Source organism: Gasterosteus aculeatus, chromosome 7, assembly GCF_964276395.1.
Source record: "Gasterosteus aculeatus chromosome 7, fGasAcu3.hap1.1, whole genome shotgun sequence".
NCBI classification, from domain to species: Eukaryota; Metazoa; Chordata; class Actinopteri; order Perciformes; family Gasterosteidae; genus Gasterosteus; species Gasterosteus aculeatus.
The window spans coordinates 3,637,750-3,653,386 of record NC_135694.1 but is presented as its reverse complement, the minus strand read 5'-3'; the positions used below and the strand labels follow the sequence as shown (position 1 = coordinate 3,653,386).

The window sequence follows — 15,637 nt, the reverse complement described above, 5'->3', positions numbered from 1 at the left end:
AAAGTCCTTTTCACTAGTTAAGTCTCCTCTGCACGTGGCTGAAGGGACCTGACGTACGTAAGCATCCCTGATTATTACATATGTGGGGAGTTTAATCCAAAGCCAGAGGCAAAATAAACTTCTATGGACTGTACATCAGTAGGCATTCGACTGGAGAACCTTCACGCGGTCTTGCTGCCTCCATATGCAGATAAAGCTGGCGAAGGACTTGATGAAAGAATGTTCACTGTACTGCACGGGAACACACGTTTGCCTCTTGCGTCATGGCGATCTTAGGTCATGTATACCCTCAACTCCATTGAGATCAAGCCAGGAAACTAACTTTTCTCGTCCTCTGGCGGATACATCTGAAGCTGGTATTCATTTCACTCCTAGATAACTAAGATAATTTAAAATAAAACAAATGATCATAAAACATTACCAGTCTATGGTTCCACTGTATGCCATGTGCTAGGACTTTCTTCCCCTAATTTCTTTTTTTTTTGCATTCAAAGACATTTCATGCAAATGATACAGTTCTAGTTTTTTTTTTTCCAAGCGAAGAAACACACATTTCATTTATATGTTAATTTAAAAAGAAACTTATTTTGTTGATATATATATATTGTATTGAATATATGTCTGTGTGTATATATAATATGTATGTACACAGAGACATATATATTCAATTTAAATTAGTTATTTTCTTCTTACATTTTTCAAGGGCAGGCACCGTATACACACACACCGGGTACAGAGACATGCCACACTTGCATTGCTTTTTGCATTCTACAGTTGGTTGGCTGGCAGGCGTGATGTCATCCAGGCAGTGCTGCAGCTGGTGAGTGTATCTGAACACACACACACACACTCTCTATTTCTTGTGTCTTCTGCATCGCATCCATACTAATGCAACCGTGCACCAGCCTCTCAGAGCGTCGCCCTGCCTAGATGACATCAGAGTAGGGGGGCGGGATCCAGAGTTGTTCCAACAAGCTTCAAATGGAATAATAAAAGCAGTGCAGCAAGGCTCTGTGGCGCATGCGAGAATGGGCGGGGAAAGGGTGCGGCCAGGGAAGGTCAGAGGTCAGTGGAGGTTTCAGATGGAAGCTGTGGGGTCCAGCCCAGGGTTGCAGACAGATTTATGAATAGGAAGAAGCGAGAGTTTGTGGGGGGGGGTCGCAAGACAATGAGGGTCATTGCTAACTTTGTGACGATAACAATTATTTTTTTTCTTTCTTTTAACATCTTATGTGATTTTTTTTATTTTTATTTTACTTTTATTGACTTTTTACAAATGGTATAATGACATAACTTAGGCTCAGAGTCGTGGATGGAAGAATCTACTGCTGGTTGTACGTTCAGAGGATGGAGAGGGAGAGAGGTTGTTATGGGGAAAACTTTGATATTGGGTTCGCTACATGAGTTTTTCAACTGCATACACAATATAGATACACAGGGACTAATGCCAGTATATTGGGTTGAATAATGACTTGCTTTTTGTGCTCAGTTATGTTCTGCGAGTATTGCTAGAAGTCACGTCTTACCCAAGTTGTTCCCCAATAACCTGGATCGAGTATGTGGAGTCTGCAGCTACTCTGTAACGGTCGTACTTTTGACAATAAATGTTACTGTCAGTAATCAATTCATCGGTACACATAGAAAGTATTTGAACACTTTGATAATACTGGACGCGTAGCAAGGATAAAACTCATCAGGCCGCGGTGAGGCGCGGTCAATAGACGGGGGGGGTCCGATCAAATAACCAGTGACGAGAGAACGGAGATGACGTGAGGACGATGCGCTGCGTTGACCCGTGTCCGTAGGACCAGGACGCCGAGTGCATGAGTCCCGTAGCCCATCCTGTCATCCTCTCCCACCATGGAGGGGGGGGGGGGGGGCGGTAACGCACTCTCGCTGTGCTTCAATATGGCGTCTTGAAAGCTGAAAGCCGAAGGACTCTGTTTGTGTGCAAGAGCTTTTCCGAGTGTGCACCACGACCCTCCCTCCTCCCCACCACTTTGTTTTTCCGTGTGTTCGGCTCCCAGGGAAGCCGCGGTTGCTCCCCCCCCCCCCCCCCCCAACCCATCCGTCGCCCCGTCCACCCCCCAATGAGACGTGATGCAAATGCCTCCTCGCACTCCACTGCGCCACGCACGTCTGTTGGACGTGGGGAGGGCAGCGCAGCGCTCGGGGTAATGGGGGAGGGGTAAAGAGGGCATTGTTGAGTAGTAATGAAGGGGAGTATTGATCACTCGCGCGATCTATAAACCTAAAGGGGCAGGGAGGGCTCCTGGTCGGGCTGCCAGTCAGACGTCTTCTGTGAAAGCCTTTTGTTTTCCTCCCATAATGAAGAGGGAGGGGTAAAGGTACAAAAGATAGCTTAAGAAAAAAAGAAAAAACAAACTCTTAAAAAGTATAATACAAAAACAACAGCAACGAAAGCCTGGTAGTAATGAAAACGTTAGTGACTTTAAAGAGAAAGTGGTTGATGTGTTAAGTAGTACTCAAGTTATCTCTAACAACATTAAAAATAAATAAAAGCTGTCAGAGGAGAGGATGCAGTCGGGGCTCTCGGGTTGTTGCTCTCTCTCTTTCTCCCCCTCCACCTCTCTCCCTCTCTCTCCCGCTCTCTCCCGGTCACCTCTCACTCCTCACGGAGCTGCAGGCGGTAGCGGCTGTGGCGGATCTGGAAGAAGAGCCTCTCCAGCGGCGAGCGGCTCATGCCGGGCAGCGTGTGGTCCTCGCTCTGACCCGTCCGGCGGAAGCCCAGCGACTCGTACAGCTTGTGGGCGGCCAGCTTGACCGCCGTGGTGCCGAGGACCACGGCGGCGTAGTTGTTGCGCACGGCGAACTCCAGGACGCGGCGGCCCAGGGCCTTCGCGATGCCTTTGCCGCGGTATCGAGAGTCCACCGACATGCGCCGCAGCTCCACCGCGTCGTCGTCCTCGCGGCCCTGCGCCGCCACGATCCCGACCACGCGTCCGTCTAACACCGCCACCCAGAAGCAGGAGCCTGGCGGAAAACGGGGCACAACGGGGGCTCATTGAACGTGGGTCGGTTCACCTCGGGCCGACTGCAGAGGCCTGAGTTAAAACGTAGCATCAGAGGTCGTTTTTAGATGGATTCCCGCCGGTCGTTATGCTAAGCTAACCTGATGGCGGTAGCTACATTTTTTACAATGGAGCGCGCTCCATCTTCTCATATAAAGTTTCAGACTATTCTTCTAAATTGTAAGGATTGTTGAAGTGAATGGGAAGTGTGTTTAATGTGGAACTGTTAAAGGGTCGACACATTCGCGTCGAATCCAGAGACTCTCGAGAGCAAAACCTGTGACGCAAGTCACACTGGGGTCATTGAACGCATTTTCATTCTGAAGTGGATGAAAGAAATAATGGGAGGGATAATGTTCTCCAAATGACCAGGAACTAAATCAAAATGAAGGTCCTGCGTTTCTATCGTCCCAGCAGCTTAAATGCTCTGAGGGTCGAAGAAGGGATGAGGAGGGCATAGACCGGTGTCATTAGCGTCAGCCACCCGGTGAGGCGCTGCTGATTAAAAGGCACGACAGAGCGGTCGGAGAGTGGCGAGCCACAAATTACCTCATTGATCTCACGAGACAAAGAAAGTTGGGGTTGGCGGGAAAAAAATGGGTATTTTTGCAAATGGGAACGACCGTGTTGCAGGAATCTTATTTTCTTTGAGAACCTGTTGTCATGGAAAAGCCGCACAGAGAACAATATGTTGGTATTTTGGTTGCAACGGCTCAGAGAGACCTGCTGAGTCCCAGAGTTGAAATACACACACACACACACACACACACAGGGGACAATGGTTAGACAATGCAGATGAAAATGTCAGCAGACAACGCTCCTCCATCAGGGTACCGCTAAGAGCTCCAACATCCACTCGTTTTCACGTCGATCCATATTTGTGCTGCAGTCTGTTCATGACACATTTATTATGCCTGTGAATTATCCCTCTTTTATGCACAGTCCATTACCGCAGAAGACGCACCAGTTCACAGGGTGTTAAAAACCTGCCCAGCATATTCCCCATTAAATCATTCCTATTTGAATCCTAATCAGGCAGTTTGTAAAAGGAGCATAAAGTCCGCTCTCTTCCTTTTCGTTTTCCAACGACCCTCTCAATCGTTTTTTTATGACGCTCAAACCGCCCCCTCCATCGGCGTCAGCCGTGTGCATGCCGTGTGCATGCCGTGTGTTGCCCGTGGCTACATGGTTTTGCACTAAAATCCCGGTCTGGCAGGAACTGACCCGCGGACGGTAACAAAAAAACGACATTACCCGGGTGTCTGTCTCTCCATAAGCTCCCACCCTAACTCTCTCTTTCCTTCCCTTCACACTCCACCTCTTCTCTCCCTAATCTCTCCGGAGTCCCCCCGTGTTAGAAGGGATTTGATGCCCCCGGGGGGCCCCTGTTAAACTCATCCTAGGGGGCCCCTGTTAGCTCTGCGGCACCCTGTCAGCTCGACGGGAGTGTTGCATCACCAGGACGCCGTCTGCAACCGCTGCTCGACCCACAAGAGCATCCAGTCCACTAAAATAACCTCTCTGGATGATCAAACTCCTTAGAAAGAAAAGCAGTGAGTAACTTCTTGTTGCCATTTTAAAGGTGATTATGTGGAGCTGATGGATGATTGTTTAAGAGATTGTCTCTAAGCCTCAGATTTAAGTGGTGCCATGCGGCCTTCACTAATACTGTGACATGATGTTTCATTATAGGCAGATACAGTGGCGGCTCCTGTAGCATCATCATGATCCTGTGTGTGTGTGTGTTTGAGTAGGGGGGGGAAATACGTTTCCATAAAGCCCTCCTGACCATCTGTCTGCGCGGAGCCTGCGCCAGGAACGAGGACAACGCAGGAAAGCGCTCACAGCAACCGCCCATCTGCCTGTCAGACTGTGAGTGTTACCCAACCCCGCGTCTCAGAAAACACTCCCTGATTTTACCGCTGACCCCTCTGAGTGAGCAAAGCCACAAGGTGTGTCGACCTCTGAGCCTCCCGGCGGCGCCGATCAGGGGTCATCACACCTGCCGAGTCGGAACCTGCTTTTACGCTGCCTGGACTAAGCCCGCCACTGCTCTCTTTTTTCTGCTGGGGGCCGCCGTCCCTGGAGATGGCAAGATGGAAGGGGGCGTCTCATCGTGAAGCCACTTCAGGGCAAGGCCTTTAACCGTGGGCCGTCTCCGCGAAGCTGCCCGCAACACTCTTGGAAGACGAGCTGGATTAATTAAAGCTTACAGCCATGCTAGCGGCACGGCTCTGGGGAGGGCAAAGTCATTCAGACCAATTATGAGCTGGATTCCATTCACGTTGTTCAAAGGATGAATATAAATGTCTATGGCGATCCCCTAATTATTTTTTTCCCACTAGTGCCACCAGAGGGTTGACATTTGTGGTTTGGGAGTCATCGTCTATAGTGCGGGTTGCAAAGACGCGCCCACTGCCCTTTAGAATACATTCTCATACGCTCCCTATTTCACCAAACGCCTGTAAAACCAAAGTCCTTCCCATGAGCCCCGGCGGCACTTTCGGCCACCGCGGTGAACATTATGATGCTCCGCAGCTGTGATTTGCTCCGACCTCCCAGATAACACGGCGGGGTGACGACGCTGCTCGGTCCTAACCCCACGAGGACCGGAGGGAGGGACTGAATCAGTCGCTGTGCTCCTCGAGTAGGTCTCCAACGGACATGTCCTAAAGAGTGGAGCTTAATATACTGAGACGCCCAAATTTTTTTTGGTGTGTGTTGCTGAGGCTGGAGAGTGGTATGAATGAGCTCACTCAGTAAAAAGAGGAAACGGGGAGAATGAAAAAGGAGAAGAAGGTGTTTGTCCGTCCTCTGGGAAAGAGAGAGTGAGTGACTGAGCAGAGGAGGAGGAGGAGGAGGAGGAGGAGGAGGGAGGCATCTGTGTTAACAGTAACAGCGACGAGCCTGAAAGGATCCATTATTGCTGCTTGGGCATACTCACACAACGGGGGAGGGAGGACACAACATCTCCCATTATTACAGAGGGGGAGGGGACCCGAAGGATACAGATGATCTCAAGACCAGAAATAAATCAAAATCCGAGACTCGAGGCGAGAAAAGGAGAAGAGGAGCTCTGGGAATCAGCAGAGGCCTGATCGATGTGTTCTTATCGGAGCCACTTTCCGAGGACATTAATATGCCTTCCTGCGTGTGTTGGGGGAGAGAACCTTGCATGTTCCAAAAAAACACACACACAGGAATCGTTTTTATGGTGTCTTAACAAGATTATTCTCTTTTCCTTTCGGATGAAACCGAGAGGGATAATTCATCCGATAAGCGTTCAGTCTAGACGCCGCCTCACTGTGCCGTCTGATGCTTTAAGCCCTCTCGAAAGCTCATAAGTGGCTCGAATCCATCCTCTGTGTTGTGTGTGTGTCTGCTGTGTGTTCCACTAATCAAACAGGGCATTTATTGCCGTCTCTACCTGCTGTCTTATGTGTGGTCATTGTTACATGAGTCACATGAGGCGTGGTGGTTTGTTTCGCCACCAAGGACACACGTGTGTCGTGGTTTTGCCGGATCCAAGAGGCTTTTGATCGTGACTGCGCCTCGCGTACGCGGATGCCTCGAGCCAGAGTGCATGCTGGGAGCATCCTCCGCGTTCTCTTCCTCTTTTACCGGACAAACGAGGGTCGGAGGAGGGGGAGGTGAACGTCGCCCTTGCAGACGCAAGGCAAACGCACGACGGCATGCCCGACGAATGTGCGTTGAAGCCTGTAGAGGAAGCTTTTATCAACAACAACGGAGTGGGAGGCATCGGCCTGTGTGTTGTCACGCTTAACACTTAATTAATATGTAGATTATTATTTAACAATTCTTTAACTTTCTTCCTTGAAAGGATTCATTCTAAAAGTTGATGATGGGTTTTAGTTGAGTCTAATTGACTAAGTGCTTCAGCCCTGAAATCCAGTAGTTAATAACATCTCTGCTAATTGAGGCAACGCATGAGTGGTGTAGTAGTACTAGTTTAATTTTACCCTGCCAATAAATGAACGGATAAAAGAGTAAATTAATTTCTTCTGTCGGGCCGTTTCCTCTGCTGGGAGGAAGCATCACTTCCTCTGTGACAGGATGACGGATTAAGCCAGTGGGCCACTGCAGCGCCGTCAGCGTGGATGAGAAGGGGAGAGGTGGACGAGGAGGGCGATGCAGGTTTGGGGGGGATAGAAAGAGGGATGCCTTATTCATCTGAGGAGTCGAAACACTCACAATAATATACCCGGGAGATCCCTTCGTCTGTGTGCTACCAGCAAACTGATCCCTCGCTCGCACACACACAACTATACAAGATACAAAGCACACACTCATCTCCTTCCCTCACTCGCTCTCTCATTTGGAGCTAAAATAAGAACAGCAGGTACCGGTAGAGGAAGCTGCTCGCTCTCCTGGAACAGAGAGAGCGAAAACTCACTCCACCCACGCACACACACAGACACACACAGACACACACAGGCCGACGATGACACTGGTTGTCAGGTTGTCAGTAACCTCTTCTCCGTGCACGAGGCCCCCGCAGGCGACTCATTAAGCAGAGAGTTACACTGAGCGTGTGTTGCGTCCTCTTTTTAGGCCCTGAGCTGCTTCACAGTGACCTGCGGTGAAGCTTTTCTTTCTCCTCCGGCTTCGCTCCCTGTAGTCGAGTGTCTTGACGGCAGCTGTTACCCCCGCCGCTCGTTTCCCCTCCGTGAACACTGTTTGATGAGATGAATGCCGACGTGAACCGGGCGCGAGTGATGCTGGTGCAAATGAGCACCGGCGGAGACGTGCCACATGCCATCACGTTCACTGAGCTGCTGTTGGTTTCTGTCGCTGGACTTTGAGCTTCTCACAATAGAGCGCCGTGGAACCAGACGTCTGCAAAGTTAACTTCCGGGTCAAAATCTTTGGATTCAAGTTTTCCAAAATTGTCTGGAATGTATTTGTAAATAAAATGTTGTCAAAGCTCCAGATTGGCAGATTGGAAGTCAGGTTTGGCTCAAAGGTGAAGACCGGCCTCTGATGCGTCTTTGTGTAATGAAATCAGATGTTCTCGTTTGTCTGATACATCCGAGTGGATTGAATGTGTAGAGGGGGCTGCAAGAACTACACGTAGATACATCCAGACACTTTTTACTTTTAGTTCTCTAACCAACAGAAAGACCTTCAGTTGAAAAGGACAGTTTGTCAGCCGAGGCGCTGAAGCCGTTACCACACCAGTACTGAGCATATTGACTGGCAGACTGAGTCATCATTGGTTTATAGGACAGCGAAAAGATGGAGGGGAAAGAGTACAGCGTTGCATATTTGAAACACAACACCAGTGTTTGATTTGATTAATGGATTATTGGTTGTACCAATCCCAGTTATAAATCGTTCTATTTAACTTCAAACTGAGCTTCGACAGTTACATAATAAACCACATCAGCTCCTGTTTTTGGTCAAAGACACAGATCGTATCTTGTTTCTGCAGCCGAATGCATTTATACTCACAATCTCACACACACACACAGACCCACTTTATTAGCTGGCAAATAAAAGAGGTGACAGCTGGCCATAAGTGGCAGCGGAGTGAGTGATCACACAGAGGAGATGAGAGTATTGATCGGTGAAGTCGTTCCATGTGAACAAGGCTTCTTCTCTCTCTCCTTTCCTTCCTCCCTGTCTAGAAAAAGATGTTTTAAGCTCTGAAAGATGAAGCCTCACACGTTTTGATACCCTCCCATAGACGCACAATGGTTACGCAGTCCTTGTGCTACCCGGGGTTCATTGGGCTCGTGGTGCACGCTGTGATCACAGATGTGCAGACGACAAAAACAATCAGTTTGGAAGATTCAATCCCGCACAAGCAGTTTCCCTTTGACTCGGCCTCTCTCCGTTTCTACAGCTAGCAAGCTAAAAGAGGAAAGGAGGGTTTTCCTGCTTGATTTGGCCCTCAAAGCCCGCTTTCAAATACCTTTTTTTTCCGCTCTGCTTTAAACACGCAGCGATCAAAGTGAGTGTGCGATGTGAAGGCGCAGCGCCAACCCTCGGGTTCCCCCATCGGGTAAACGCCGCCCGCTCTGTCGTCCGTTAGCCGTAGAGCGCCCTGCTGGCCCGGTTAGCAACGGATACAATCGTTAGCATTGTCTGAGGGCTAAACCACCTCGGCCCTGCGGCAAATTAACGGGAACGCTAAATCTCAATTGTGTACTCGTTGGTCGTGTTCAGGTTAACGGGGTAACTATCAAATGGGTTACGCCCAAAACTGGTCCCACGGAGAGGACGAACGGTTTCAGACGAATGACGGATTCTTCTCTTTTTTTCCAATCGGAAGCTTCAGTGGGGGAAATGAGCCTCGCCGACACCGAATGCTCTGCAGAAAGTGTATCAGCAGTTTCCTCCGTGCGGATCGATAGCCCTGTGATGCAACCCCACCCCTCCGCCTCCCCCCTCCCGCCGCCTCCCCCGCCCTGCCCGTGACCATCAGAGAGGAGGGCGGGAGGATGGAGGTGAAGGAAAGGAGCTGCACACTAAATGAGCTGCTTCTGGACGGCCTGAGGACTCTGGACTCATAGGTGTAGCTACAGGCATTCTCAGTGGTTTTATACCCTACAGTACATTTCTCTACACACACCCTGGCGGTTGGAGCGTTGCCGACTGACAAACCACACAGTTCATCTCATTAGTCACATTACAGGGGGGGGGGGGGTCAGCGACGTGTTTCCTCCTCGTCTTACCTGCAGGTGTCATGTAATAAGCCTCTATGTCGGCCATGTCCGTGTGCAGCGCACAGTCCAGATAGCTGTGGATTACTGTCCTGCTGTAGTAGTAGCGCGCGCCCATGAGAACGAGGGGTGCACAACAGGTCAGCGTGACGGATTTGGTCACGAAAAAGCACATTACTATGGAGAAATGGAAGAAAAATAAACGAAACCTGTCAGAAAAGAGAATCACATGTTTGATTTTGGCAGAATTTGACCGCAGACAAGACACAGAAAGAAACAAAAGAGCAGAGGCAATATGACATTTGTCGATGAAACTGAAACCAAATCGGTACAACGTGAACATATTGAGAGATCACGATCCCTTGAGGTGGGCACCTTAATGCAGCTGCAGGGACACAACGTGTTAAGGTGAAACTTTCAGCAGACGTCATGCCAGGGGAGAGAATTCATTGAAGCGGTGGAGTCAACACTGGAGTAATTCGGGGGGCGTAACGCTGGGGGGCGCGCAAACAAACAAGCAGGCTGGATGCAGCGTAGCGTGTCGTTAGTTTACTCCAGCGTGTGAGAAGCATCAGCCCCGAGTGGAGAAGACGTTGACCTGATGGGGAATCGGGAATCATCGAGATCTCACTGGATGGGATTTGGAATTGGGGGGGTGATGATGGGGGGGGGGGGGGGCAGGCAGGACTGTTATGTTTCACAGTCATGGACGCTTTTTTTTCATGCTCTCTGAGCTCGTTGGGTTTCTAACGTGCCGTTATGACGGCCGGATCAGGGCGCACGAGGCTGCTCATCTGCGCCGCCAACGTCAACAAAAGCCAACGGGGATCAGCGCGTGACTGGCGCAGGGGGGCGGAGGGGGGGGGGTGTACGTGCGCGCACCCCAGCGGGGACAAATCCTCGCATTCATTCACTCGTTCATTCACGGCACCGGCGTGTCATCACGTCATCAGCGGAGCCGCCGGTTCCACACACACACACACACGCACGTGCACACCTTTTGTTGTACGACGGGCAGCAGGCCGGTGTGCGCTATACGGCAGTTTTGTCATTTTTTATTGTTTTATTTATAAACTCACACATGTTCAACTTAACTGTGCAACCAGTTACGTTCGGAGGCGCGTGAGATTCTTGTGCGGGATTTAAAATAAATCACATTAGGACGCAAACAGGAGCGACTCTCTCCGTGCACAATCCATAACTCCATCCTACGTGGAAGTTCCCTATTGGCGTTGGAACGAGCGGTGTACTTACCTGTCAGGAGCGCGTATAAAAACTGTGTCTTGGGCTGCTGCCGGATCGCCCTGAACGCCGTGTTGGGAATCCTCTCCATGATACCCTCGTAAAAGATGCGCCGCACCTCCTCCTGATCCCCGCACTCGAACTCGCGGATAAAGACCGCGTCTTTCCTCACCCCCTTGGCCTCGGCGGGGGGGGAGCTCCACATCATCGACTCTTTTTTGGTCCCGGGTATAGCATCGTGTTCGTCCGCAACAATTTTAGTCTCGCAAACCATTTTGGGAGACGAATAATGCATGCAACTGGCCTCCGAAACCCACTACAGGTCGGGGGGGAAGAAAAGAAAAAAGAAAAAAAAAAAGCAGTGGGGGAGAGTGAGAGAGGAAATGGGTGATGCGTGAGATTGTCTTAAAAAACAGAGAAACGATGGAGGGGGGGTAAGACGAAAGGGGGGTGTTCTGCTGCAACCCTGAGCGCTACTGACGACCAAGACTCGCCGGTTTGATTCCAGCAGTATTTATAAGCAGGCGGGGGGGGGGGGAGGTTCAGGCTCACAGGATGGTGGGGGCGGCGGGAGGGAGGTGTGGGGGTGGTGGGACGGAGGTGGGGGGGGGGGTGGTCCTCTTCTCGCCGCAATGAGATTGGTGGAACCTTTGCGCCGTTATACGCCGAGGGAGGAGGGAGAGACGGACGCAGCCTCCATCCCGCTCTCTGCATCTCAGCGCGTGCGCGTGCGCGCGCGGCAAAGAATAGTGCACTGGTGAGGACGTGGGCGAGGGGCGGGTGAGGGGGGGGGGGGGGGGGGGGGTTGTCTCTGAACTGGTTTGTCTCTCGGTGAGGAGGATCCTCGGTTTGTTGATGCCCGACGATGCGGCACGAAGGTAAAGCGGCGGCGATGCGTCCGATAGGAGCGACGTGGCAGCAGGTGCGTCCCAACGGCGCGCAGACTGACAAAGAGTGTGTGTGTGTTGGGGGGGAGGTGGGGGGGGGTCCCGATGTAAGACACCAAGGGACCACACCCTGATATGAAGGACATTTTTAAATGGGACTGGTAGTTGCGCTGGTTTCTCTGACGGGCTCTGCTGCACTGCGGTGACACCCCCCCCCCCCCCCAACACACACACACACACACACACACATTAGATCCAGCAGCGACAATAGCGGCTTTTTACGCGCGACTGTGGTGGCGATGACTCTGCATCCGCCCCCCCCCCCCCCCCCCCCCCCTCCCCTCCCTCCCTCCATCGGTCCCTGTAATTGACCACGACTGTTATCATACAACCAAGCTTCATGAACAAAATAGCTGCATGATGACTGCTGAAGTGTGTGTTAGTTTTCCTCCACATCTTGTAATGTAATGATGAATAAAGTGCGCGGCGCCGTTGTAGCGCATCACCTCCACGTGCAGAAATCCCTTATTGAATATTATGCAATAAATATGTCGTCGCCGCCGCGGTTTAGAAAACAAGACGAGTCTAATATTTTAACATTAAGTCCGCAGCGTGTTTGTTTGTTTGTCTGTTTGTTTGTTTGTTTGCTGTGTCTTCGTGGGCGTGCGGAGCCTCGCAGAGCCACGTTCGCACAGCAGAACTTGTTTGAACCGGATCATCGGAGGCAACCCGCTATTGACAAGGCTGCATCCACCCACTCCCCCCCCCCTCCTCAAGGTATCCTCACCCCCTCCTCCTCCCACCGCGGGGGGCGCCGGCAGGAGGGAGTCAGGTGATAAACTGAGTTCTAAAGTCATCACATTCTCTGCTCATCCCGGACGTTTGCTCCGCAAAAATGTGTCCAGAGGTGGATTTCAGCGCGTCAGCACCTGCACCGCCCCGCCACGCCGAGCGGCTGGAAGATGCTGCGAGCATGCGCAGTGTCCGTTTTTCACCGACCGCTTCAGGGGCCGTCGGTAATGTCGCCACCGAGCGAAACAAAGTTTCTAAAAATGTCTTTATTTTCGTGGATTTAGAAGCAAATGACGGAAAACAGCAACTATAGCTACCCATGACACACGCCAAAGTGACAAATATGATCTCAAACTGCTGTCTTTATTTTGCCACGGTACTAATCAAGTCTGTATGACATCCACCAAAACGTTATTCCCATATATTTCCATTTTGTCAAACATTAATAACTCTACGCTCTGCGTGTCTAATAAGGGATCAGCTTGAAGATATTTTGAAACTATTTACCATCTACAATACATTATTTTAAAATAAAAAGAGCCTTTTGCCAACAAGTTGACCTTTTCCATCAGTTTCCATCACCAAATCTTTATTTTCAATATATTAAAAACAGAGATTTGCGATACACAAATGACTCTCACCTTCACCTTCAAAGAGTACATATACTGACTATGGCAGATGGATTTTCTACACTGTAGGCAAGTATCACAAATCACAAGTGATGTTTGGAACATCGTTAAACTCTATATTTATTCATTACTAATGACTAACTGGATCAAACGGTTGACTCAGTGAGATTTGCCTGCAAAGGGATGAACTACAGACTATTATGTGCAAGAACCCTGAGCGTGCTTCTCCGTTACTCCTCACATGAACGGACTTGTTGAAAACAGAGACTCGCATATTGTTCTAATAATCTAGCGCGTGACCTCTGACACTTTGAGATTCCCTGCGTCTGAGGACCCTCCCGCCCCCCTAAAGATCACAATGCCAGTCTCCTGCCTCTGCTCCGGCTGTGACCTCTTGACCCTTTTCAGGGCCCCGCTCCTCAGCGTGCTTCCCACAGTGTGCGAGCTGCAGCGGGTTGGTTTTTATATCCATATCTATGTATTTTAATATAAATGATTATTGATCTGCAGCGTGCATGAACAGTGTGTGAAACACGGGGCTCCTTAGCACATAAAATACCCTTTCTAGCCTTCAATGCATCCCCGCCCCCCACCCCACCCACTCGCTGCTGCACGGCCATGTTGCATCAGTTTCTCCGCAAGTTCACGTGACCTCGAAGGTTCAGCTCTTGGTGGAAAAACAATTATAAACTTTATTATTTATTTTTTTTAGAGCTGGTCCATCCACATTGCTGACATTTTTTGGGGTAACGAGTAAATTACACAAGAGGACAAACGTTATTGCTCCTTTAACACTGACGAATCCAGCAGAGCCGATCCACTATTTATGTTCTTACATTTTGAGGTAAAAACTACTGACATGTTTTACTTGGTAATCATTTACATGTACGCATCTGTCCAGATGTGGAGGGGAGAAGGAGCGCGAGGTCTGACTCGCTGTCTCCCTCCTGTGGCCGCAGGTCAGACTCACCAAGCCAAACCGCAATCTGAAGTGGTTTCTGAGAATTGTAGGCGTTCGATCTGAGGACACTTTCATGAGCTGATTCCACCATTAGGCCCTCTAGTTCACGGCTAATCATTTTGTCTTTCTCTTCAGACCCACCCATGAAGTAGCTCAGAGCGACCCCGACTAAAGGGAAGGAATGGGAGGAGCTGCCTTTGACCCCCGTTGCTATGGATGATGTCAGCATTGAGACGCCTCATGAATACTTCCTGCTGTGGAGGGATCAGGGGTTTCTTAACCTTGGATGGGAAAGGAGATTAACTCCTTTTATATACTGAAAACATGAAGAGAGACACGTGGAATAGGTTTAACCGCCATATATTTATACCTAATTTAATACTGAGATATTAAAGGAAGATTTTGTCTAGTGAAGAGAGTGCAACAAACTTCTGTTAAGATCTATACTTAAATCATCTTAAAATAGAAATGAGCTGGAAACTCATTGGATATGAACGAATTCATTCATTTAGTCATGCGCTTTCTATCGAAGACATGTGGAAAAACGGGTATCTTCAATTTCTTTACTAATGAAATTTCCATTGAAGGCCTATAAATAAAATGTACTTTTTTTTCGAAATATTACATTACACTTATTTGTGTGTATTAAAAGTCACCACCACTGGCTTTGTTATCGTGGTCTGAATCAACTGACCTTTTGGTATATTGGTGCTTAACGATACGGAGAAATAAAGTTGCCTCGGCAACAAGCGGGATGCATTCGTACCTTAGCTCGCATGTTTATTTCCAAAATGACTCTTCCTCTGTCACTCTAACCCTCTTTGAGTAATCTTCCTCTGCATCATGTGTTCTATAACTATATATAATGAATATATCATGATGCACATCACTTATTCATGGTGCCCTGTTAACATTGGCTAGTGTCCCCTTGTTGCTGTGGCCTCCCACTAAACAGCACCAGTATGAAGCTGCAGGGGATCCACTGAACAAGTGTTTACACCTCTTTTAAATGCTTGTCTCTGCACATTAAGCTTCAGGTCTGATATCGCCAAGATTACCTGGAAGAATAGTAACTGTCCCTCTGTGAGCAATGAGAAGCTTCTAACACTGAGAACTGCTGCTTTATCAATAAATAAAACCTCGCAGACTGAGACTATTCAGTTTCCGCTCAGAAGTCTCTCAAACTGGAGCAGATTAACATCTGGAGGGAGATGCTTTTCATGCGGGGTTCCTCATATCGTTATTTCCTCCTCGGGGGGGGGGAGAGGCGTCGCCAGCTTGTGAGCAGCTTTATTTCTTTCACAGTTTCCTCTCACACCGGCTGCTGGTCGTTTTTTTTTTAATTCATTTTTTCAGCATCTCATTGATGGTGTTTGCGACGACCACCACGTCGACTCTCGTCTCTGCT

General features: G+C 49.4%; 1 protein-coding gene across 1 annotated transcript; it reads right to left on the bottom strand.

Annotated features, from left to right (window-relative positions):
* Positions 1 to 470: 470 nt before the first annotated feature.
* On the bottom strand, positions 471 to 11,478 carry nat8l (N-acetyltransferase 8-like). The gene is made up of 3 exons (XM_040183075.2): positions 10,973 to 11,478; positions 9,731 to 9,895; positions 471 to 2,994 (listed from the first exon to the last, which is right to left on the bottom strand). The coding sequence occupies exons 1-3, from the start codon at positions 11,253 to 11,255 to the stop codon at positions 2,627 to 2,629; spliced, it is 816 nt and encodes a 271-aa protein (XP_040039009.1). The 5' UTR covers positions 11,256 to 11,478; the 3' UTR covers positions 471 to 2,626.
* Between the last annotated feature and the right edge of the window lie 4,159 nt (positions 11,479 to 15,637).

Bases quoted from the DNA above. Each gene is read 5' to 3' on its own strand.
- nat8l (XM_040183075.2), bottom strand. From the start codon at position 11,255: ATGCATTATTCGTCTCCCAAAATGGTTTGCGAGACTAAAATTGTTGCG. The intron at 9,896-10,972 runs GTAAGTACACCG...ATTTCTCCATAG, and splicing joins TTTATACGCGCTCCTGACAG to TAATGTGCTTTTTCGTGACC. The intron at 2,995-9,730 runs GTAAGACGAGGA...GTTTTCCGCCAG, and splicing joins TTATTACATGACACCTGCAG to GCTCCTGCTTCTGGGTGGCG.